The sequence below is a fragment of the Hydractinia symbiolongicarpus genome, chromosome 2 (assembly GCF_029227915.1).
Source record: "Hydractinia symbiolongicarpus strain clone_291-10 chromosome 2, HSymV2.1, whole genome shotgun sequence".
NCBI classification, from domain to species: Eukaryota; Metazoa; Cnidaria; class Hydrozoa; order Anthoathecata; family Hydractiniidae; genus Hydractinia; species Hydractinia symbiolongicarpus.
The window spans coordinates 22683291-22708229 of record NC_079876.1 but is presented as its reverse complement, the minus strand read 5'-3'; the positions used below and the strand labels follow the sequence as shown (position 1 = coordinate 22708229).

The following is a 24939-nucleotide window of genomic DNA, read 5'->3' as shown; positions in this document are numbered from 1 at the left end:
AATACCCTAGCTTTATGTGCAAAAATATCAGTCCTATTTCTTTACGCTGATTTTATATGATTTTTTTTCTATCGAAATTTTGAGAATCTCAATAATTCACTTGGTATATGGTGGTGGACCAACAGTTCACCACATGTTAATTGCGGTTCCTGAAGTAAGTACTTATGCCTTGTTGAGAGGCTTGGCTTTGATTGCATTCAGTATTCAAGTGTCAACAAAGATGGCTACTAGCATCATTGAAGGATATACTTTAGAAACTCAATGTTATTTCAAATCTAGAATGGTAGACTAGTGAAAAGGGTGGTCACAAGGCATGAACACTAGGGGCCCTCAAGGTAACTAACCAATACTGTTGTAGATCCAGGCCCCTAAGATTGCCTTGCCTACCTATAAATTGGGAGCAGCTAAAGTCAACTAGTTTCCATCATCTGCAACCTACTAAATATCATCAACTCCATCTTTTGGCTTCAATTACTATAATGGCAGTGCATCCAATGACAACCAATGACTTTAGCAAATTTTGGATCATGTACCTCTGGTATCAGGAGAAACCTTCAGATATTTCTTCAGGACAGATATTGCATGTAGCCAGGTCGGTTTGTTTCATTTTATATATTATATCATGTTAGGAGCCCAGAAACTGTCACTTTTTAACCACCCTAGAGCCATTATGGCTTTTATACAAGTTATGCCAACCTTGTAGCCAGGTTGCCATTATGATAACTCGTTATGTTATGTATAGTGTTGTTTATGGTCATTCACCGCAATAGACGATCATGATACGATCCTGCTCCAACCTGTATATAGTAAATTGTATCTGCGTGAAAATTTGGCCTCGTGTTTTCCCTTTTTAATCTTATAATAGACTATACTTTAGCTAGCCAGAAAAACTTCTTTTTTCCACATCCAAAATAAAATTTGCAGGCTTGTTTTCGTAAGTTATTGGTGAATATAATTGCTTTGGGGGCAATATTCAGGCTATAAATTTGGAGAAACTATATTCTGTAAAAGACATGCAAAACGGTATCTATTACTAATAAAAATTTTGATATTTAATCTATTTGAAACATTTAATCACATGGAAAAGGAGAAATATAGATAAATAAGCAACAACAACAAAACAAACTGCATTGTAAATAGGCTTTATTTGTATTATTAGATCATAGTACACCATAAACAACAACAGATAAATAAAATAAAAATAGCAAAATTATATCATGATTTTGCACAAGTAAAGGCCGCTATATAAAATTTGGTTTTTACGCAGCAATAGCTAATTAAAAACAACACAACCTACCACAACAAGTGAATGACCACTGATTTAGCACAACATTCAGTCAAAAATATGTAGCCCTTATTGGCTAAGACTCTAAAATGTTGAATCAAACTTGGAAATACCTAGCTGTTATGCGATAAACACTAACTACTTAAAAAATTTTAACAAAACAAATCATTTAAAAACAGATATCGTTAACTACATTTACACATTTTGTGTCAATCAGGATAGCGCTGTATGTGTATATATGCTAAGTCATTTCGTTATGTTGGTAGAACCACAAACATTTTCCATGCCTGTCAGCATAACTTCTTTAGTGAAATGTGAAAAACTTTCGTCATTTCACCCATTAATTAAAACCATGCTTTTTCCTAATTTTTATAATTAACATCGTTCCCAGGAATTATCTCGATATAAGATTAGAGCTTTTAAACCAATTATCTTCAAGTCTTGTCGAAGTCATTCTCCCAAAACTAGTCACGACTAGTGTTCTCGTCTGTGGCCTTGTGGCATTTTGAGAAATCGTTTAAAAAGTGTTTATTGCCAGGAGCTTTGAATCTACAAATCAAACATAAAAGTTGTTATGCAGCTATTCGATTTATTGTATTGTTATCAAATGTCTTGTTACTTGTGGGTACCCCAAGACAACACAAGAACTTTGAGTTTGAGACAGGCCTTTTTAGAGTTGTTGAAAGTGAAACTATAAACAGTTTCATGCTCAAACTTGCTAGCACAGCAATAGGAAGCTCAAGAATCAATGGAATTAAAAGTAAACAGATGTACCTGAAAACGTTTTCATTATAAAGTTAATGCTATAATTTTGTTAACTCAAAAAAGTCTATTTATTTTGCCAAACTGCTTTCTTCTGCAATCCCAGGCAACACAGAGCATAAATGTTTTCCAGTCATGTTTCTTCTTAGCAACATTGCTCAATTTCATTCCGCAATCATATATTCAAGCCTTCCATTTACTTGCTGCAAGTCAATACAAAACTTTCTTAGCCTTTAGACATGTTGAATCATACCCTATCCAACCGACCGGCTACCGGGAGGCAATAACAATAGGTAGAGTAAATTAATTTCAATCTTTCTTTACTGTAAATTTCGACGACTTCGGCGGGATTCTTCTTGACGTCACATATTCTTTGTTTTACAAGAGTCCAAAAGTCCACACTTCGGCGCGATTCTTCTTGTCGTCAAAATTATTTGTTTGTTTAAGAGGGTCAAAAGGCCACACTTCGGCTGCCGCCGAAGTCGACTATTTTACGGCAGAAAACAAGGAATCGCGCAACAATCGGCAAAAAGCGGCAAAATGTAGTTAAACTACCGTGAAACCAGAGAGTTGAGCCTCGTGAAACACTCCTGAGTAGTTTAGATAAATTTTAACTCGACTCCTGGGCGCAACGAACCTTTTCTCATTGGCAATTTCTACTTAGGCGATCCTACCTCACTTTAAGTTGGTTTTTTTTAATTTTTTTTTTGCAATATGTGTCCAGTCTTTAGGATCAATTTTATAAACATTTCACATAGCTGTATTTTGAATGCTACTCAAAATTGTTCGATCAGGCTATATCTTTTGTGCAATTTGGAAATCTGGAAATGCTTTTATTGTCAGTGCCCTTAATTTAGAATGGTTGGGCATATAAATACGGTTATGCTTCCGATTGTATTCCCTTTATATTAGGCATTTAAATAAGTGTCATTGTAGAGTGATTAAGTACAGTACAGTCTGAATGTAATCTACCGCGTACACGCTAATATCACACCTTTGCGTGGAGGACGGCAGTCGTTTGTCTTTTGTTATAATTAAATCCCTTTGAGTTTATATTTGCGTGTTAAAAAACAATGCGCTCGTGAAGAAATATTGGAGCAAATAATAAAAATCTTTCGCGAAGTTTTATAATACATTGCGCGGGAATGTATTGTTGATTTAAGCGCGTTTCATCTAAGAAACATTCGAGAAGCATTGTTCACAACTATTAAATACCGCTTTTCGTTTAAAAAATTCTATCGCCTCTTTTCGATTTTAAACTTTAAAACACGATCTAAAAAAGCATTTCTATCGCCGCTATTCGTTAAAACTTTTAAAATTTCCAGGGAGAAATTTGAAAACTAATGAATGACAAAATCCCAAAAAGTTTATCTTCAAATTTTTAATTTTGTTAATGTAAAAGTAATCCACATGAAAAAAGTTTCTGATGTTTTTTATGAAGAATCTTCCATATTAGCCATTATACATTTGCCCTAGAGTGATTAATAAATAAGGTCAGGCTTCTATTTTCAGAACTGCTATTTACATTTAACATCAAGGCATCCAAAACAGCTCCATTTAGGAAAGGGCTAAGGCTGGCCCATTGTTCGTTTTATCAAATGGGGATTTTATTACCCGAATTGTAAAAGGCTAATTTATAGGCACTTGCATGTATTTTTTTTTCATGTCTATTTGTTAAGCCTGTTATGGCATGTTGAATTATCTCGTCGTAGTTCTCGTCAAAAATATTGCCTGATAAATAATGAATTTTCATTTGGGGAATTGGGGGTGCTGGGCTGCCCTGGGTAGCTACAAAGTGTAGAGATGTGCGTGTACCCCTGGAAGAGTATGGTGAATTAAGTATAGGTGCGAGGAGATGAACGACGGTGCACCACGCGAGCAGGACAGATGACTTGGGAAATAACAGCAGAGGGATGCGGCGCTGACAGTCAGAGGTGGTGCACAAAGAGGTTAATAACAGGTGTGAAATGCAAAAGAAGCTAGAGCTCATAAAGAGTAGGTTCTTGTGAGGTATGATAGAGGAAATGGAATCACAGGAGAGGAGCTCCGGATGTGATTGAGAGATTAGTTAAGCCAGAAAACACTACTAGGAGAAAAGCTCCGGATGTAGTGGAGAAGAGCGAATTTATTGGGAACACGCACGTGAGCTTGAGACAATATCTTCTCTTCAGCCTAGCATCCTCACCCGATTCCGCCAAATTATCCTCAGTTTATTCTTGCCACTAACAATTGATAGTGCTATTACTGCTATAACTCTAAATTAAAGTACAATCCTTATTCATTGATTTTGTATTATTGACGGCAATTGTAGTTATTATTTGTCAATTTAAAGTTGTGTATTATCAGATTTTGAAAGTTACTTAATAACATGATGGATTGCAAAATTGTCTCCTTTAAAAAATCCAGTTTGGGGTAAATTGGGGATGTCGGGCTTCCTTCGTCAGCCAAATGGGATGAAGATGCGTTTGTTTCCCTAACAAATGAGGTGCGTTTCCACGAGATACGCCATAGCAGGTAGTAGGCAATTTCCAAGCGAGTTGCTGAGGTGTAGGCGATTTCCAAGTGAGTCGCGGAGATGTAGGCAATTTCCAAGCGAGTTGCTGAGGTGTAGGCGATTTCCAAGTGAGTCGCGGAGAGGTAGGCAATTTCCAAGCGAGTTGCTGAGGTGTAGGCGATTTCCAAGTGAGTCGCTCAGATGTAGGCAATTTCCAAGCGAGTTGCTGAGGTGTAGGCGATTTCCAAGTGAGTCGCTCAGATATAGGCAATTTCCAAGCGAGTTGCTGAGTTGCTAAGTTAGCGTTTCCACGAGATACGCAGACGTTTCCACGAGATACGTCTTACTAAGGGTAAGGATGGAAACACACGCATCTGGTTTGGGCCCCCCTGATACCAAACCTGACATCCCCCCCCTTTCCCCAAACTCAAGTGTAGTTATGACATGAAACAAGAGAAATATACTTCTAACATTATCTGTCATTGTTGTTGTTTGCTTTCGTGTTGTTGCTTCAGAACCATAGCAATTAAATGGTGGTGGACCAACAGTTCACCACATGTTAATTGCGGTTCCTGAAGTAAGTACTTATGCCTTGTTGAGAGGCTTGGCTTTGATTGCATTCAGTATTTCAAGTGTCAACAAAGATGGCTACTAGCATCATTGAAGGATATACTTTAGAAACTCAATGTTATTTCAAATCTAGAATGGTAGACTAGTGAAAAGGGTGGTCACAAGGCATGAACACTAGGGGCCCTCAAGGTAACTAACCAATACTGTTGTAGATCCAGGCCCCTAAGATTGCCTTGCCTACCTATAAATTGGGAGCAGCTAAAGTCAACTAGTTTCCATCATCACATTTTGCTTATAGTTTGGTTTGCCCACCCACCCACCCTGTTATTATATATTTTTTCTTTTTCTTTTATGTACATCAATCACTTCATGTACTGGCATCAATGTCCACAACTGTCACCATATTAACTAATTCTACAATCAACCACAACCCTTATGTTAACTCGATAACCGGACCATCATCCGACACATGATGAGTGCATACGATACCAATTGATGTAGCCCCAGAGGGTCTTCTACAACGAACTATAACACGCAACGATACTACGAACTACAACACGCAACGATCTACAACGCAAGATGGAGGGATCAATTGGCATCAAAGACGCGCGCTCGCTTACACCAGTGCTCTTGCCTCAAGGTTTTCTTGGTGATCCAAATTTCGGCTACTTGCGATTGCCAAGTTTTTTGTCCAGAGGTAGAAGCACTGTTGACCCGCGCTGGTGGGGATGTCGGGCTTCCTTCGTCAGCCAAATGGGATGAAGATGCGTTTGTTTCCCTAACAAATGAGGTGCGTTTCCACGAGATACGCCATAGCAGGTAGTAGGCAATTTCCAAGCGAGTTGCTGAGGTGTAGGCGATTTCCAAGTGAGTCGCGGAGATGTAGGCAATTTCCAAGCGAGTTGCTGAGGTGTAGGCGATTTCCAAGTGAGTCGCGGAGAGGTAGGCAATTTCCAAGCGAGTTGCTGAGGTGTAGGCGATTTCCAAGTGAGTCGCTCAGATGTAGGCAATTTCCAAGCGAGTTGCTGAGGTGTAGGCGATTTCCAAGTGAGTCGCTCAGATATAGGCAATTTCCAAGCGAGTTGCTGAGTTGCTGAGTTAGCGTTTCCACGAGATACGCAGACGTTTCCACGAGATACGTCTTACTAAGGGTAAGGATGGAAACACACGCATCTGGTTTGGGCCCCCCTGATACCAAACCTGACATCCCCCCCCTTTCCCCAAACTCAAGTGTAGTTATGACATGAAACAAGAGAAATATACTTCTAACATTATCTGTCATTGTTGTTGTTTGCTTTCGTGTTGTTGCTTCAGAACCATAGCAATTAAACCTCGCGTGAAGCAAACGTGCTCCACAATTTCGCTTCGCTCGCAAAGCTCAATTGCTTCGCAATAATTGGCTCAGCTGCTATTTCTCTTAATACTTCGAGTTGGAAAGCTTGTACCTTTTCTTTGAAGGCACACTATATTAATTTGAAGGTTTATAATGCGCAAAAACATGTTATATTTATGGCTTCATTAAAAAGAAGATTTTAAAGGACCAAATTATCAGCTTGAATTGGCATGTTTGGTATCCTTTTCAATATACAGCAGAAGAAAAGTGAGTTGCGATGGTATGGATGATTTGAAAGTTATTTTTACGTTTTTTCCTTCGTTTGATGTAGCTAGCTAACTAAATTACTTTGTGGTGCCTGTAGCCACCATGGAAAATGCTGTCATCTTTCAATGGAATCACTACCTGGCTGGCTACCTCTAGCGCTATAGTCAGGAGAAGAAAATTCAATCCATAAAGTATTAACAAAACTCTTTCTTTTTAAATTTTATTATACAATTTTAAAATATTTCCTAAAACTCAAGTTTCTTCTTTTTTTTTGTTGTATCGTGGAAATAAATGTAAGTCATCCATCCAAAACTAACAGGGGAAAATATACACGAGGGTACTGTTCTGCCCGGATAAAGAACATTGGCCTGATTAAGTACGGCAGCTTGCCCCAGTTAAGAACAGGGCAGAAAATACATAATCAGGGCAACGTAATCAGGACAGGGCGGCTTAGTACTCAAAAAAATATTATTTGGCACTTATAAAAGGAACATAATCAGGGCAGGCCAGTTTATATACGACAGTCTTATATCATTTATTATAGAACGCACATAATCGGGGCGGGCCGACTTATGTATGACAGTCAATTATTATTCGAGACTTATAGAACAAATATAATCGGGGCCCACCGCTTTTATATCATTTGTCATCACTTCTGACAAGCAAATAGCCCTGCTAGCAAAGTTGTTGTTGTTCTCAAATGAAACAAAATTTCGTGGCAAATACTAAATTTTGTAATTCGCAATTTAATTATTTTTTTACCAAACTCAATTCCCGCAAAAAGAATAATTTAGGTTCCGTGAAATTTAATTACTTCAAAGTATATTATGTTGAAATGTATTTACTACAAGAGTAGTTTATATTAAGAATTACATCGATACTTTTTTCTTTCGCCATGTCTAGATTTTAGGGGTGTTCTATCTTCCAAAAAATGCTTAAGTCACAAAAGTTCGAAGAAAATGACAATCGCAGCCCAATGCGGTCAGCCATTATATCAGCGTTCATAATCCGGTCAGCACGACATAACCAGTGAAAAAAAACATAATCGGACCATGCGTACATAATCCGGCTGTCCCGGTTGTAAACAGGCCGTTTTCGCAATCTGGGCAGAACAGTACCAATATAAGCCACCAATGGTTCAACAAACTATAAAAATTAAAATAAACTTACTATGTGGTAGCGAAGTTCTTAAAAGAACTGTTTTTGATGGTTTTTGATAAGATTTACTTTATAAATAACTTATATATAAACTTTATTAACTCCTTTCTCTTCAAGCGCCTTCTTGCAACTGTCGTCCGCATGATGGTATGTTACAAGAAATTGCATTTCGGGAATGCTCCAATTTCAATTGCGATTTCAAAAGACAACCACCAATTTTATTTGCAAAGTCGCCCGAGCTCACCCTTGTATATGTGTGCGTTTGCGGCTTATCAGCACCCTGTTAAATATACCTCAAGTGAGCTATGTACGACGTGTGAAGTCACAAATGACTAAGTGGACTTTTGTTCGATAATGGTGGTGACCATTAATGTAATTATTGTTTTTGGGAGATTAAGTTTGGACATATATAAAAATATTTAAAAAAGATAAAAAATATTCAGGGTTTCATCATTTTCTTTACAACCCTATGTTTTTGTATTGTGTTTCATGAGCTTACAATAATGTGGTATAGCTAAGTTATGATACGTAAAAACTACTCTTGAATGACCCTGTAAAAATGTGAAACCACAGGCCTTAATCAAATTTCGTGTTTTTCGTAACTTTTGTGTTTAGTATGGTAGATTAGTGTGCGTGTCAACTGGCCAAAAAATTATGAGGGCAAGCTTGGGCAAATTTTTAAATACCATTTGTACTTTCCAATTGAAAAACAGTGCTTTTAATTCTGTTGTCTTGGCCACAAAAAGTAGTGATCTATATTTTATGTGGTTAGCCTCATTAATTCCAATAAATTTACCCTGTCAATTTTTTTCAAGGAGGTACAACATAGACGATTCTAGAGTGTTAAAAAACTACAGAAACCTTTTAAATTTCTGTTCAATAAGCAACAACTGTTACGTGGGATTGAACCCATATGAATAGGAAGTAAACACTCTACCAACTGAACTACCAATCCCCAAAAGAAGACAACCCTCAAAATGACTTTATTAATAATATCAAGCATATTGTATCTAGTAAACACACACCCTAAAAATGATATATATTTGTAGTTTAAAAATTTAGCTCTAAATATCGTCCCTCAAAGGCACTGGATTTTAATGTATTTATAGACTTTGCTATATATATAATATAATATACTATATAAAAATGTTTTCTGTTTCTTTTTAGATGGCGTACAATTAGTGCGAGGAGAGATGTTATCTTTCAATACGTGAGTTAAAAAGAAGAAAGCGAAACCTCACACCGCGTTGTTATTGTTTTTCTGTCAAAAATTTGAAGCGTTTTATAAATCTTGATAAAGTTAATAAATTGTTTTCGTTTCTGTAGATTGTTTGTTTTTGTTTATTGTTCCCCGTGAGTTTTAGAAACTTATTGCAGCATATACCGTGGCTTTAAGAAATCGGTTTTCATAACTAGTGCCGTTATTTTTACGTGAAAAAAAACAACCCACAAGCTGCTTCGTTCGCCTTCTTATCTCCGAAATCGTTAACGCGAAAGTCTCTATTATTATCTGTGTTCCGAGTATTATTTTCCGGTTGAAAGAGTGTACCTTACGACGCGCATCCTCTTAATTCGTGACATTTCGCACACTACGGATTGCACAACTCGATGTATTGCATTTCTTTCAGAATAAAGGTTTTAACTTTATAAAAGTATAACTTTGCATGGATTTTTGGCGCTAAAAGCTTCATCAATGTTGGATTTACGTCGGCCAACACTGACAATATTGTGATTATTATCAATATTTAAATTTATAATTCTGTGGAAAGAGGTTTTACGAAATTTCTCAGTAAAGCTTGGTTCTCACTATGGGCTAACGATGAGCTAACCATAGTGCGCATGTTGTGTTGGCCGATTTCAATTTTTGAGCTACAGGTACCTGATATGTTCATTCCACGTTCACACAACAGCGCATCGTTAGCTCTTTTGTAGCCGAAACTAAAACGAGAAGGAGCTATGAAAAAGAAAGAACGAAAAAAAGTCTTGTTGTTCTTGTTACTTCGAAGAAGACGACGTAGCCTAAAAAGAAGAGCATTAACAAAATTGCAAAGAAGGAAAAGATTTTGCGTCAGAGAAATCTTTCTTAGAAGAAAAGAGCTTGGAGAATACCATCGTTTATTTCAAGAACTTAAAGTTTCCGACAGAGAGTATTTCTTTAGGTAAAATTATGTTCGCTGATCCTACAGTCAGTTGTATTTGCATATCACGATTAGGGTATCGGTGTTAATTTTATTAAGGTACTTGCGCATGTCACCGGACCGATTCGAACATCTGTTGTCGTTGGTTGGTCCAGTAATTCAAAGACAAGACACTCATATGAGAGAATCGATATCAGCGGAACAGCGGCTGGTCATTACCATAAGGTATCTATCAAGTGGTGATGCTCAGCAATCTTTATGCTATTCCTTCCGTATTGGCAAATCAACAATATCATCAATTATTTCGGAAACGTGTATTGCAATCTACGAGCAGCTCAAAATCAAGTATTTGAACGCTCCAAATTCGCAGGAAGATTGGCTAAGAATTGCAGATACCTTTGAAGCGAATTGGAACATGCCACATGTAATAGGAGCAATAGATGGGAAGCATATCAGGATCCAATGTCCAAAATTCACAGGCACACAATATTATAACTATAAAGGTTTTTTTAGTTTAGTTTTAATGGCAGTTTGTGATGCCAATTATTGTTTCACAATGTATGATGTGGGACAATTTGGAAGCAACAATGACAGTGGGGTACTGGCCAATTCAGCAATGGGAAAGGCATTGGAAGAAGATGCATTGAATGTTCCCAAGGGCACGATTATTAATCAAAACACCGGAGCAGTTCCTTTTTATCTTGTTGGAGATGAAATTTTTCCTCTTAAAACTTGGTTAATGAGGCCATACCCTGGATCTGTTCTTACCAGTGAAGAAAAGAGAATCTTTAATTATCGGCTTTCTAGAGCAAGAAGGGTAATTGAGAACGCATTTGGCATCCTTAGCACCAGATGGAGAATCTTTCACAAGCCCATCAAAGCTACCGTTAAAAATGTGGAAGATTACACTCTCGCTTGCCTCAGTCTTCATAACTATTTGAGACAAACCGACAACGCTATGTATACTCCGCAGGGTTTCCTTGACTCTGAAAGCAAAGATGGTCAGATTAAGGAGGGAGAGTGGAGGTCGATGAGAAAAAATCTTACAACGATGTTTCAAAACCTAAATCCGATTCGCGGGTCTAGATATAGTAAAGATGCCCTTCGAATGAGGAATACTATTACAGATTATGTTAATAGTGCTGTTGGTGCAGTCTCGTGGCAATACGATTATATAAGGAGAACAAGTCACCACTCTTTCGGTTTTTAGTTTTTATATATTATGAAAAACGGTTATATATTACATGTACACTGTTTCATTTGATGCCTAGTGTAATATTTACAAGAAAAAATATCTTAAATATGCACCATTCGCGTGTAAAATCCATTCCCCGGTGTACTCATTGCATCATTTTGGTTTGATGCAGTCGGTGTAACAATACTATTGTGAACTGGACTAAAATGTGCCATTTGGTATTTAAATAAAACTCCTTGAATTTCGTGTTTCACCAAAATATATTCCCGCTCTGAAAGCTTTCGCAAATCAGCCGCCAGTGACTTCACATACAAATCGATTGCATCCATCTCTTTTTCGGTGGAATCAGCATTAATTGATTTACCCAAATCACGAATTAAATTGAGTTCCATGTCATCGAGGTATTCATTTTTGTTTGTTCTTCTTCGTTTAGCAGCGTCCTTGTCATCTTTTGCTTGTCCGTTTGCAGGTCGACCTATTTTTTTTAGACTGCGCTGTTGTTGCTGTGGCACAGGTGAGGTTAAGGAACTTGTCCTACTGAAGGCTTCAGATGCCCCATCGTCGCTATCGTCCTCATTTTCGGTGAGATCAACGGGCAACTCCGTGTCTTCATCTCCCTCTTCATCAGAACTATAATCCGTAATGAATGTTGCTTCTACCCTCACGGACGTATATGAAGTTATCTAGCCAGGAAAGATATTTGTACAACTCCAAAGCCTTTTCAGCTTTTTCACTCTCTTTGGTGGATGTGCCAGATTTTTTTGACTTCTTAAAATCATTCTTCTTTTTATTATACCTTTTTCGAAGCTTCTCAAAGGAGGTCTTGGCAGCATTCCCTAGGAGTAAAAACAATAATCTTTCGTAAATTTCCAGTATGCGTTTTTAACAAGAATACTTTAAGGCTAGTATGACTTGAAAAAACAGATAATACACATTGCCAATTTGCACTTACCATTTTCAAGGAATTCGAGAGAATTAGCCACTTCTTCCCACGCATTTTTTACACAGTCTTTTTCTTTGTACCCCCTATCCGTTTTGTCAAAAAGACAGGGATAATCTTTCACCCTGAATGCTAACTTTTCTTCTTCTTCAAACGAAAGTTTTTTTATTTTGTCAGCCATTTTAGTTTTGAAATGACCTTTTACAACGAAGCATACTACTATTTGTAAAAAATTAATCGCTTTGAGCACGATTTATGTCGGCTTCCTTTGAAGATCCGAAAAAAAAATATCAAAAAATTTTAATTTCAAAAAATCGGCTAACGATGAGCTAACGAAGAGTTTAGCGAAGAGCTAAGCAGGTACTTTTACGTTCACACTATGGGCTAAGGTCTTAGCGCATCATGCGCACTATGGTTAGCTCATCGTTAGCCCATAGTGAGAACCAAGCTTAATCGTTTTTGTTTAGTTTCGCGCGATGTAAATTTCTCGTACCTTCTGAAAAGAAATATTCCGCATATATATATATATATATATATATATATATATATATCTATATATGTATATATGTCTATATATATATATATATATATAAGACCTTATATATATATATATATATATATATATATATATATATATATATATATATATATATATATATATATATATATATATATATATATATATATATATATATATATATATATATATATATATATATATATATATATATATATATATATATATATATATATATATATATATATATATATATATATATATATATATATATATATATATATATATATATATATATATATATATATATATATATATATATATATATATATATATATATATATATATATATATATATATTGTATTTTTGCCAAAAAATCACTACTTTTGCGCAACGAGTTGTTGTTGATCCGTGGTGATTTTTTTTTACAACCTCGTCCCCAGGGTTTTTCACGTCTATCATATTCAGTTTTGGTGTATTCCCAGATATCAGCTGCAGTAAGATGTTAGCACCTCGCCGTATTATATCAAAGAGAAACAAAAAACACTATGGACAACTATTGGCTAGTTTCAATTTTGCTTGCAACTTGCGTAATGCTTCGCAAACCTGTTTTTAAATTTCTAGTTTTGAAATTCTTGGTCACACTTTTAAACCAAGCGGAATAATAAACAGAACAAATGCGGTGCATTTATCAAAATACAAAAGAGTATAGGTAATCTTCGAGTCAGTGAGTTGTGAGTTCGCGAGTCGCGAGGTGGTGAGTTAGTGAGTTTAAAAAATATACGGCTGTTCTTTTTTCATGTGGTTATTTTTCCGGAAATTTTTTTTATTGTTATTAGCACGTTAACCCGTTTTTTCGCTGGAATAGTCCAAAATAGACCTGGACTGATGTCTGATGGGATATTAGCTCCCAAAGCTTTTCGTGCCAGAGGCTAACGCTATTTTTATCTGCGCGGTGAACGGATTTGATGCACCTGCAAGATGTTTTTTATTTGACAAAAAGGTAACATGTGTTGGAGAGCGTTGTAAGTGTTTTTTTAACTCGTTATTTTTAAATTACTTTCCACCCCTTGTCACTATTATCGCAAGACACCTTTGGTACTTTCATACCTCTGGAAAATACTAAATTCTGGAATCCAAATTCCATCCCACCATATACAAAAATAAAATATACATTGTCAAAAATTACAGCTTAAAAATTCGATCCAGTCTTCTCCTAATAGAAGTATCTGTTAATCTCCCCCTGGAAAATTGCCCATATTGAAGAAAATCTTCACTATGTTTAAATTCAAGGGGGTAAAAGGTGATCACTGATACGTTTGTTGCTTTTCGAAACCATGAAGGGAAGAGATAAAAGAACGCCGTATTCGATTAAAGGAAACACAGCATTAATTTTTAATGAGAGGAAAAAAACAGAAAAAAAATTATAATTTTTATATTCTTTTTTTATATTTTATAACTGTTCGCGACTTTCACCCCTTTTTCGAACTCGTCGCTTTGACATAATTGTCACTGAACACCTTTCGTTGATCACATCTAAAAATATAATGTGATGATGATATTATTACTTCTTAAAATTTAAACTCTACGGTGGAGAGCGACAAGGAAAGGATATGCATATTTTTCCGGATGTCCGCATTCGGAAAATTTTGCAACTTACCAGCTCTATGGCATTTCAAAGTCACATTAATAGAGTTATCTTAAGATAACAAAAGTTATCTTAAGATAACTCTATTAATTGTGACTTTAGAATGCGTGCATATTCACATTAATATCCTGATTGTAATTAACTTGAGTAATCTTAAGATAACATATTAATGTGATAATTATATCTTTATTTTGTAGTTATCTTGAGATTAGAGCTGTTATTAATATAATTTGACGATATTTTTGCTAACTTAAGATAACTCGTGTTATCTAAAGATAGCATTATCTTCGTTTCAAACGCGTTAAATTACGCAATAAAAAACAATTACAGCGTTAAAGTGTCAACTTCGTTCCCAGTTAGTTTTACATTTTAAGCGGGAAACTTTACCATGTGCGTTGCGATTTTGCGTGTAAAAATTTTCAAGTAAAAAGAGTGTACTACTCGCGTATTACGCAAGAAATAAGTAAAATTAAAATAAAAAAGGACATAATTTTAGAAGATACAAGGCATTTCAGTAACATTTTTTCCGAAATTTTGTAATGTATAAATTTTCAAAATAGTCATTCTATTTGTGCCTTCAAATTTATTTGGTTACGATAGAGGTCTGGCGAAAAACAAACAAGTGGAAATTGATAAGTAAACGTACAAATTAGTCAGTCGTTGAAAGCAGTCAATAAAACGAATTGGATTTGTTCCGCCAAGTAACGTAGATACTGTAGTTAAATCAGATTTAGTATTTGAAATCACAAAGTGTCAAATCCACACCGCTAAGTTTTGCGTTTTAAGCTTCAATAAGACAATTGCGACAATTAGAGAGACAACTTCAGAGATAATTCATGTACGACTTGTAGATTGGTAATTAAAACATTGTTATAAACATTTGCATTGGGCTTTAAATACTGCCTTTTGGTACTTATTACTGCGGATTAAATTCTGGTATCATTAGTATTAATAAGGTTCTTTCATACTGTTACAAGCTCTTATACAATTATTATATTACTAGTCGGAGCCCGTACCTTAAATATTTGTCGGATTTGTCGGAGTTTCTGGTGGGCGCAAAAAGTCCCCCGAATTTCGTCTAGCGTTTCCCAAACTTAACTTAGTTCAATTTTTTTGTGGATTCAGAATGTTTTCATTAGTGAAACCTAACAGTAAGATCGTTGTTTGTATTTAATATAAGTAATATAATTATTTTTTATCAATTACAGTTAACTGCCGGTACCTCGAACCTCCAAGGGGACCAGAGAAAACAGTTCGACTTAACGAATGTCCGTTAATTCGAACTTAGATAAAAATGAGATATTAGTCTCAGTTTAAGGTGATTTTTTCCATATCTATAAAAGTGTTTGGAAACAAGTGCGTCAAATAAAGGTTTATGGCGAAATTGAACAAACCTGTGGACAAATATGTTGTCGCTGTTAAGGTGGTACCCCTAGGAAAAAACTATATCCCAGAGGATTGTCTTTTCTGAAGATACTTGATGAAGATATCATAGTATGTGACAGTACGACAAAATTATGTCAAAAATTTCATTGGTTGGTTGCCATGGTTACCCGTTGCTAGGAAAAGTATAGGTAAAATATGGCATTTTGCTGCTCGAGGCCTAACCAAATAACTGAATAAACATGCTTTATTTCAAGCGACTTTTTGGCCGCGTATGTTCCTCAAGGGTCAGATGTATGGATTGAGTAAAGCGAATTTTCGCAACGCTGACTCGTCTTCCAGAGAACTGATGCGGTATTCTTCGGACGAGAAAAAAGCTAAAACAGGGCGAAACAGACAATATCTCGACAAAATAAATGAAAGACAAAACTTCGATTTAAAAATCGGTTTCATTTAAACACTAGGTGGTACTAATGCCTGCATTGACAGAAGAAATTGTAAAGCGTGTGCTTCGATCTTGAGAATTCTTGTTTCGCCTGGATTCCGAACTTAAACTTAAAGATTATTTTATGGACATTCTTTTCTCGCAATCGAAAACGGCCTGTTTACAACCGGGACAGCCGGATTATTACGCATGGTCTGATTATGTTTTTTTTGCAATGTCGTGGTGACCGGATTATGAACGCTGATATAAATGGCTTGCCAGGCAGGCTGTGATTGGCATTTTCTTCAAACTTTTGTGAATTAAACATTCTCTGGAATATAGAACACCCCTAAAAACTAGACATGGCGAAAGAAAAAAGTCTAGACGTAATTCTTAGTATAAACTACTCTTGTAGTAAATACATTTCAACATAATATACTTTGAAGTAACTAAATTTCACGGAACCTAAATTATTCTTTTTGCGGGAGTTAAGTTTGGTGAAAAGTTATTAAACTTGCGAATCCCAAAATTTAGTATTTGCCACGAAATTTCGTTTCATTTGAGAACAACAACAACTTTGCCACCAGGGCTATCTGCTTGTCAGAAGTGATGACGAATGATATAAAAGCGGTCGGCCCCGTTGATATTTGTTCTATAAGTCTCGAATAATGTTTGACTGTCATACATAAGCTGGCCTTCCCCGATTATGTGCGTTCTAAAATAAGTGAGAAATAATATTTGACTGTCGTATATAAACTGGCCTGCCCTGATTATGTTCCTATAAGTGCCAAATAATATTTTTTGAGTAATAAGCCGGCCCGACCTGATTATGTTGCCCTGATTATGTATTTTCTGCCCTGTTCTTAACCGGGGCAAGCTGCCGTACTTTTATCAGGGCAGCGTTTATTATCCGGGCAGAACATCGCCAACTCATCCAACTTACACGACTAGAACATTTACCAAACTCAACACAAAATTAAGTTCCGGGAATTATACATACTGTTGTTTCCAATAATACTTTTTCAAAAATACGAAAAGTTGTCAACATGGCCAGCAAGGGATATTCAACGATTCAGGTATTGCAGATGTTTTTTAAGAGTTATAGCTAGGTAGCTAGCTACAGATTTATCCTGATTTTCTGTCGTACTTAATAGAATTTAAAATCCATTGTAAATTTTTTTTGCTCACCCGCGTTGCCTCCAAGAAACACAAGTAGAAATATAAAAAGTGTAAAAAGATGTGATGGCATTTGTTGAAGATTGGCCATCCATACCAACTACATAGATAGATGCACATATTTTACATGGTTGGCCTCACAAATATCAAGGCATATACCCTGACTATTACTTCCAGGAGGTGACATGGCTTAGAAGGGTAGTCCAAGAGTATTTAAAGCTTGTTTTAAGCTACGCGCAGACCCAACTCTACCAGAACACCAGACAACTGTCGGATAACTTCCAGAGTTTTAAAAAAACTCAAAATTTCGCCCGGAGAATCCCAAATCAACCCGAAACAACATTTATTGCCATGCATATTTTATTATTTTAATGTCGAGCAGTGGTAGTGGAACACTTCTGAAAAAAACTGTTTTTTTTATCATTTATTCCATAAATAGCTGTAATATAATCCCACAAATAATAAACTGAGAGTACAGCGACAAAATAGCACCTTCCTTTTTCTCAACCAAATTTAAATGAGAACAATGAGCTCGCACGCGTTGCAATTACCCAAATTGTAATAGATTAAAACAATATTAGTGTGTAAAAATTTAGGGTGGTAAGGTTAAGTTATGTTTCCTGATGCTAGGAAAACTCAAAGAATTTCTATGATCACAGATGCTATATGAGAAAAACCCTAAATAAAAGGCCTAATTTTGCAGAAGCAACACTAGGACTGATAGTAAAACAAAATTGGTGACATTAAACTTCCATTCTAGCAATTAAAAAGAAGCAAATTAAAAGCAAGTGGGATCAAATTTCTAATATGCATTCCCTTATACTATTGACTAAACGCATTCCTTACCACCATAAATGTTTCCAATAGAGGTTAGAAGTGCTAAAAATAAAATGACTGACCATTTATATATCCTGCTCCCCAATCCCCCATCAAGGACTCTGCTAAATCAACTTATTGCCTAATCCACAAGCACCTAGTAAAACCTGAATAATATAGTTATAAAAAGGAAAGTGTGTGATGACAGTGATATAAAATTTGTATTAACTAAACTCATGCCAACTTTTTGATGAAAGAAGCTCATCAAGTGTGTAATGCAAGCATGATCAAATACCATGATTGAAGCAAGAAATAAGAAATAGGGACAAGGAGTTTGATTTGATTCTGTATAATTATCTTGTTTAAATGTGTGAACAAGAATTCAAAACCAATTAACAGAAACAGTGTGGTGTTGGGTTTTTATGTCAGTCATTATTAATCAAGACCTGAGTAGGTCCATTTCCTTTGCAGACAAGATGACACTAATCTCCCTTGCAACTTTTAAGATCAGGTCTATTGGTAGAAACCACCCGTACTATGCAAGGTTCTACTAGACATTGTCAATGACTAAAGGTGAACCTTATGTATTCTAACCACAAGTACTGAAAATGATACTTTTGTCACTCCAATTAAGGGATCATCTACAAAATTCGTATTAAAAAAATTCGTATAATACAAATTTTCTTTTTTCATGCGGTAATTAAATTCGTATGAAAGTTCAGGCTTTTTCAGGAGAGCCGTGCGATTGCACGGGCATGCCTTGGCACACACCTAAATTGTTTTAGGCATGTGATTAATCGCACGCCTTAAAAGTAAATATTGAGTTTTGAAAATCAACCCAAAAAAACCCATTTTGTAGTGTGCGATGGCAGCCCTCTAAATAATTTTTAGAGACTTGTCAGACAAAATGTCCGCCACATTTCCAGTTTGGTGTGACATGTCCGTAGCTCGTTTCAAACTTTTGTCGGACAATACGTCCGATAGATTTCCGTCTTGGTTGGACACTTTTAAATCTCAGATTTATTGAATAGTCCTGGTCCTTTTAATCCATGAGCAAGCCTATTCATAGCCAACCTTACCATCTTAGCTAATTCACAGACTCCTGACTTAGTCAAAGAACTACGTAGACATAAATCTCCTTTGCCTGGCCTCTTCGCCGTTGGTAACCAGGTCTTACACAAGAAATCCAGCCATGCGGTTCTTAAATAATGTGGAGGTGAACGCTGATGGAGCACAGATAAAGCAAGTCTGCAAAACTGCACTTAACAGGGGGAATAGACATTTTATTATTGAAGATATTATTTCAGTTTGTCTGTTCAGTATTCATATTACTGTGGAAAGTTTATCATTTCTTGAACATGATAGTTTAGTAGGCGACATTTCGGGAGATCCTTCTTAGATCCTTTTAGACAATTTATCATGGATTTAATTGTAGATAATTTCTTTGTTTGACAAAACAATTGAAAACCATAGCAGGTCAGAATTTCATTGAATTTTTTCTTTATGCCACAAGTGTTATTTTTATTCAAACAATTTTAAAAACAAAAGCGAAGCATATTTTTGCCTATTTGCTTGTGATGGCCTGAAAAATAAACAATAAATTTATGAAAATGACAGTATAGTCATGCATACTATTATTTCAGACATGTAGAAAAGGAAGTTAGATTGACAGAGTCGCTGTACTTAGACGCTCGATCATTGTGTTTGGGATTCACGATTCAAAACGTCCCCCAATTTTCTACTGCAAAATGAATGCGCAACAAAGAGGAGCCTGTATCGCACGCATAACATCCTTTGCACGTGCTTTTTACATTGCATGCTTTACTTGATTTGCACGTGCGAATCATCACACACCCACTCAAATATTCCTGAAAAAGACTGAAAGTTTTCTGAATCGTATAAAATTTGTATGAGTTTTAAATTAAATTCGTGTGAGTTTTTAAAAAAAATTGTATGAGTTTTAAATTAAATTTGTGTGAGTTTTAAATTAAATTTGTATGAGAGTTTAAAAAAATTTGTATGAGTTAAATTCGTATGAGTTTTAAATTAAAACAAAAATTTGTGAATTTTAATTAGATGCGTTTTCGTTATAGTCAAGTCTCCGAAAATATACGCATCAATGTAAACCATAAAAAAATACTCACTCAAGAAAAAGTAGAAAAGAACATAAAAACACTGCGTTTTGTTATTTTTTATCACTTTTGATAATAATACATGCAAGTGACAGTTTATTAATTACTTATTCTTGAATCATTAACCACTAAGCTTTTTGTAATTCAATATGTAAAAACGTTATCTGATTCTGCCACAAAGAAATACGCACAGCATGGCTAAACACAAGTAGCGTGTAAGCACAGCTAAGCGGTACCATTTTAAAAACTAAATTTTTTTCTTACCCGCAGAGACTTTATATTTGACTATTTTAAGAAAACAAACACTCCCCCGCATTGGCTTTTTCAAAAATAAGATGCGTATTTTTAAATGGGCGATTTTTTTTAAAAAATACGCACCCAGAAGCACAATATGCGCCATGAATATTTTATTAGTCTTTTCTTCATTTAATCAAAAGGACAACACTGATTCCTTTGTTTTAGAGCCTGGGATCTAAATTTACCATAGATTTGCTCACGTGCATTCAAAAAACATTTTCTTTTTCTTTTAAATGCGAACGAAACAAGATCAAAATGTCAAAGACAGTAAGTAATTTGAAAACATGTTTGCCTAATATAGAAGCAACCATTGTGATTAAAATTTAAAATTGTCAAACACTTAAAAACTAACTTACAAAAAATTGATCAAAAAGTGGACTGAGGAAGACCTGGCAAGCGCGTTATCTGAGGTCGAAAACGGAATCTCGTCTATCCGAGCAACAGCTAAAAAATACGGAGTAAACGAAGCCACAATTCGCCTAAGAATAAGAAATAAAAAGGAAAATAAACAATTCGTAGGGTCTGGCCGAAAACCCACCCTTACTGAAGCAACTGAATCGGAATTAGCTGAAGTAATCCGCGTCCTCCCTGGTATAAAATCTTATTAGGATCTTGTAAGATCCTGTAAGATCTTGTAAGATCTTACTTATGACAAGATCCTACAAGATCTTTGTAAGATCTTGTTAAGAATCTTAAGAAAACTTAGTAAATCTTATTCAATAATATCTTACAAGATCTTATCAAGATCTTATCAAGATTCTTGAAAAATCTTATAAAATTCTTGTTACCAAAAATTGTCAAGTTCTTATCAGAAACTTATCAAGATCTTATCAAGTTTCTCAAAAAATCTTATAAATTCTTGTTACCAAAAATTGTCAAGATCTTATCACAAACTTATCAAGATCTTATCAAGATTCCTGAAAAATCTTATAAATTCTTGTTACCAAAAATTGTCAAGATCTTATCACAAACTTATCAAGATCTTATCAAGATTCCCGAAAAATCTTATAAATTCTTGTAACCAAAATTGCTAAGATCTTGTCAAGATCTTATCAAGATTCTTGAAAATCTGATAAAACTCTAGTCACCTAAAATTCTCACAATCTTATCAAGATACTGAAAGCCTTTAGCCATTAAAGAATATTTATTAAATTAATAAGAATTTTGATACTTTCAAGATATGTATATACATTAGTTTTAAATTATCTTTGCAGCTTGATCTACTAGTGAAAGCCAGTATTTTGTATAAATGTATGTGTGTGTTTTTTCACAGCAAGTTGCTTTTAGGTTGCTAAAATTTATTACTGACGTTACGACACATACGGAATGTCAATAAATTTTAAAGTGTATATATCTTTATACATTACTGATGTCACTTATCTTACATCATATAAATTCTTGTCACAAAAAATCGTCAAAATCTTGTATCCAAAATGACTAGAAAATGAGAGTTATAAGTGGCAGATAACTTTAACAATTTTAATATAGTTTAATTTGTAAGATCGTATATCAATCATGTTGGTAGCTGTTTAGAACCAATGACACATATCCATCATCATCATTACTTACTGGTACAAATATAATTCTACTGTGTAGTTGCCTGTGTGAAATAATAACTATGTCATCAGTTTGAATTACGTGATAAAAGCATTTTCCCAGCACCTTAGTTTCAATAAAATCATCAACAGTGTCATTCAGACTGCCTAACATATTGTTAGGAAATAATGATCTTCCTGTAGCATGTAGAACTCTAAGAACTACACTGCACCCAGTTGCAGTTTTTGCAAAAAATAAAATTTTTCCAAAGTTAATTTCATTATTGGAAAGATATGCCACCATGTAGCTATTTGAGTTTCGTTTGTACACATATGATAAACTATGATACACAGCACCATTATGTAATATACGTTGACAATATTGAGTGAACGGAGGAAATTGATTGTCAAGTTCCTCTGGCAAATCATAATCAGGAATTGTTGGAAACACATGAGTTGTGCAACCATACATATAAGTATGTGTATCAATTTTTATTTTATCAGGCCCAATGTTTCCACATAGAGTTGCAGTGAGATGCTGCATATTGTAATCACCACCAATATTTTTTGCAATGAGGTGAGCATTTTGGAGGGTCGAGATGTTGGTTACCATTTGATCAATTATTCCTCTAGTGCCATGGAATTGTCGTTTCAAAGTTCCAATGAATCCTTCAAAAACAAAATTGGACAACAAAACTAAAGGACATCCATGTACTTTACGTTGTTCTGCCAAATGATTTTTTACTCTTGTAGTCAACAATATGTGAATGATTCTCTAAATATAAATAAAACATATATTAAAATATATAAAATAAAAAATATATAAAAAAAAAATATATAAAAACTTTGTTTTACTTCGTTCATGTATGTACTTTAAACACACTGACACTAATAAAAATAAAGTTTCAAATTTATTCAACTTACCTGTAACTATACTTCTCAATTGTGATTCAATATCAAGGATGTAAAAGGATAGTGCATCTTGTATTGGATGACTCTCCCTACATACTTCATTAAAACAATGCAATTGTTTATCCAGTTGGCTGTGGCAATGCTGACATACTTGGTAATGTGTTTTTCTATGTTGAAATTGCTTTGATATTTTTTTGAGCTTTGACATAGTGAGAGGACATTTATTGTTTTCCGGTAATACAGTAGCAAATAACTTCAACAAATTTTTAGTTGCTTCACCAGACAGATTGTGTTTGACAGAAAACAATAGCAGCAAATGACTGAAAGATAACACAGTGATATTCGAATTTTCATATAAGAGCTCGTCCACATTTTCATTTGCTAGAATTTCATTTTCAGAAAAATCGGTTTCATGGGAACTGCATTCAGATATTCCAAATGTACTTGATCCACTTTCTGTATCTGAAAGCATTTGTATTTCATTCGTAGCATCTTGAAGTTCGAAGCATTCTAAACATCGAAATAAAAAAAATTGTTAAAAGGATTTCGTTGAGATACTTTACTTATTTATGATGCCTTCTCTACTCAAACTAACCATTTTGTATATTATTGGCATAATATTCATCTCCAGGTAAAATCTCTTCGCCGCTTGACAAATAATCATGAGAATGATCTGGATTATTCTCCATTGACGGTTCTTTCCTAAAAAAAAGTTTTCATTTTAAAAAATAGCATAATCAATGATTTATATATTTATATATTTCTAAAACACTTTACATGATATAACCTACCTCACATTTGGCTGTCTACAAACCACTTCATCTTCATCATCGGAGCTGTAATAAACAAAAATGAAACTAATTATTAGGATCGAAGAGATACGGAAGCGATTATGTATATATGTAAAAATAGTCATTACTGTGAATAGTTCTTGAAATCTAAGAGTCCAGCTTTTTAAAATTTTTAAAACACGATCGAAAAAAGCTTTTCTATAGCGGTTTTTCGTTTTTAAACTTTTAAAATGCGATCTAAAGAAACATTTCTATCGCCGTTTTTCTTTTTTAAACTTTTAAAATGCGATCTAAAAAAACATTTCTATCGCCGTTTTTCGTTTTTAAACTTTTAAAATGCAATCTTAAAAAACATTTCTATCGCCGCTTTTCGTTTATAAACTTTAAAAATGCGATCTTAAAAAACATTTCTATCGCAGCTTTTCGTTTATAAACTTTAAAAATGCGATCTTAAAAAACATTTCTATCGCCGCTTTTCGTTTTTAAACTTTAAAAATGCGATCTTAAAAAACATTTCTATCGCCGCTTTTCGTTTATAAACTTTAAAAATGCAATCTTAAAAAACATTTCTATCGCCGCTTTTCGTTTATAAACTTTAAAAATGCGATCTTAAAAAACATTTCTATCGCAGCTTTTCGTTTATAAACTTTAAAAATGCGATCTTAAAAAACATTTCTATCGCCGCTTTTCGTTTTTAAACTTTAAAAATGCGATCTAAAAAAACATTTCTATCGCCGTTTTTCTTTTTTAAACTTTTAAAATGCAATCTAAAAAAACATTTCTATCGCCGCTTTTCGTTTTTAAACTTTAAAAATGTGATCTTAACATTCCGAACGACATTCCGAACGAACTTGGAAAAAGAATCCTTTAAGGAACCAAGCGGTTTTTTGCTCTTACCCTGATGGAATATCAACAAGCATGGATTGTCTACATCTAGTGAACCGTTGCTGCTGTCCGTCATTTTGAAACCTGAACCTAAATGTTCAATAATAACATGGAGGGAATGAAGTCAGTCGAGTAGAAGAAGAAAACTTTAATTGATTTTCTTTTGGTAGAAACCATTTTTGTGAAAATCAGCTATTGGGTTTCTACATGTTATGTAACGTCTAATAAGAAATAGTTATAAACTTACACTTCTGGACTCGATGGTGCGCTAAGCTCACTT

At 34.8% G+C, this 24939-nt stretch overlaps 4 protein-coding genes and 2 long non-coding RNA genes across 8 annotated transcripts in view; 4 read left to right on the top strand and 2 right to left on the bottom strand.

Annotated features, from left to right (window-relative positions):
* The window catches only part of LOC130630211 (uncharacterized), a 103305-nt gene that overhangs the window by 7376 nt on the left and 70990 nt on the right, over window positions 1-24939 (bottom strand). The window lies entirely within an intron of this gene.
* On the top strand, window positions 152-6385 carry LOC130630214 (uncharacterized). Its single transcript, XR_008982055.1, has 3 exons — window positions 152-4772; window positions 4841-6141; window positions 6210-6385. It is a non-coding gene; the product is annotated as an uncharacterized LOC130630214 (long non-coding RNA).
* LOC130630213 (uncharacterized) lies at window positions 6500-9194 on the top strand. Its single transcript, XR_008982054.1, has 2 exons — window positions 6500-6724; window positions 9037-9194. It is a non-coding gene; the product is annotated as an uncharacterized LOC130630213 (long non-coding RNA).
* On the top strand, window positions 9826-11217 carry LOC130629957 (uncharacterized). The gene is made up of 2 exons (XM_057443348.1): window positions 9826-10028; window positions 10107-11217. The coding sequence occupies exons 1-2, from the start codon at window positions 9826-9828 to the stop codon at window positions 11215-11217; spliced, it is 1314 nt and encodes a 437-aa protein (XP_057299331.1).
* LOC130630209 (protein YIPF1-like) overlaps window positions 15824-24939 on the top strand; it is a 31497-nt gene continuing 22381 nt past the window's right edge. The window contains exon 1 of one of the 3 annotated variants that reach the window (XM_057443610.1): window positions 15824-17191. Coding sequence is in view for 1 of the 3 variants with exons in the window: in XM_057443607.1 (XP_057299590.1) it covers window positions 17162-17191 (30 nt within the window). In the remaining 2 variants the exon portion in view is untranslated. The remainder of the gene's footprint in view (window positions 17192-24939) is intronic. The other 2 variants (XM_057443608.1, XM_057443607.1) reach the window with 2 other exon arrangements.
* LOC130630210 (uncharacterized) lies at window positions 22759-24750 on the bottom strand. Its single transcript, XM_057443611.1, has 4 exons — window positions 24672-24750; window positions 23780-23819; window positions 23579-23685; window positions 22759-23493 (listed from the first exon to the last, which is right to left on the bottom strand). The coding sequence occupies exons 1-4, from the start codon at window positions 24733-24735 to the stop codon at window positions 22847-22849; spliced, it is 858 nt and encodes a 285-aa protein (XP_057299594.1). The 5' UTR covers window positions 24736-24750; the 3' UTR covers window positions 22759-22846.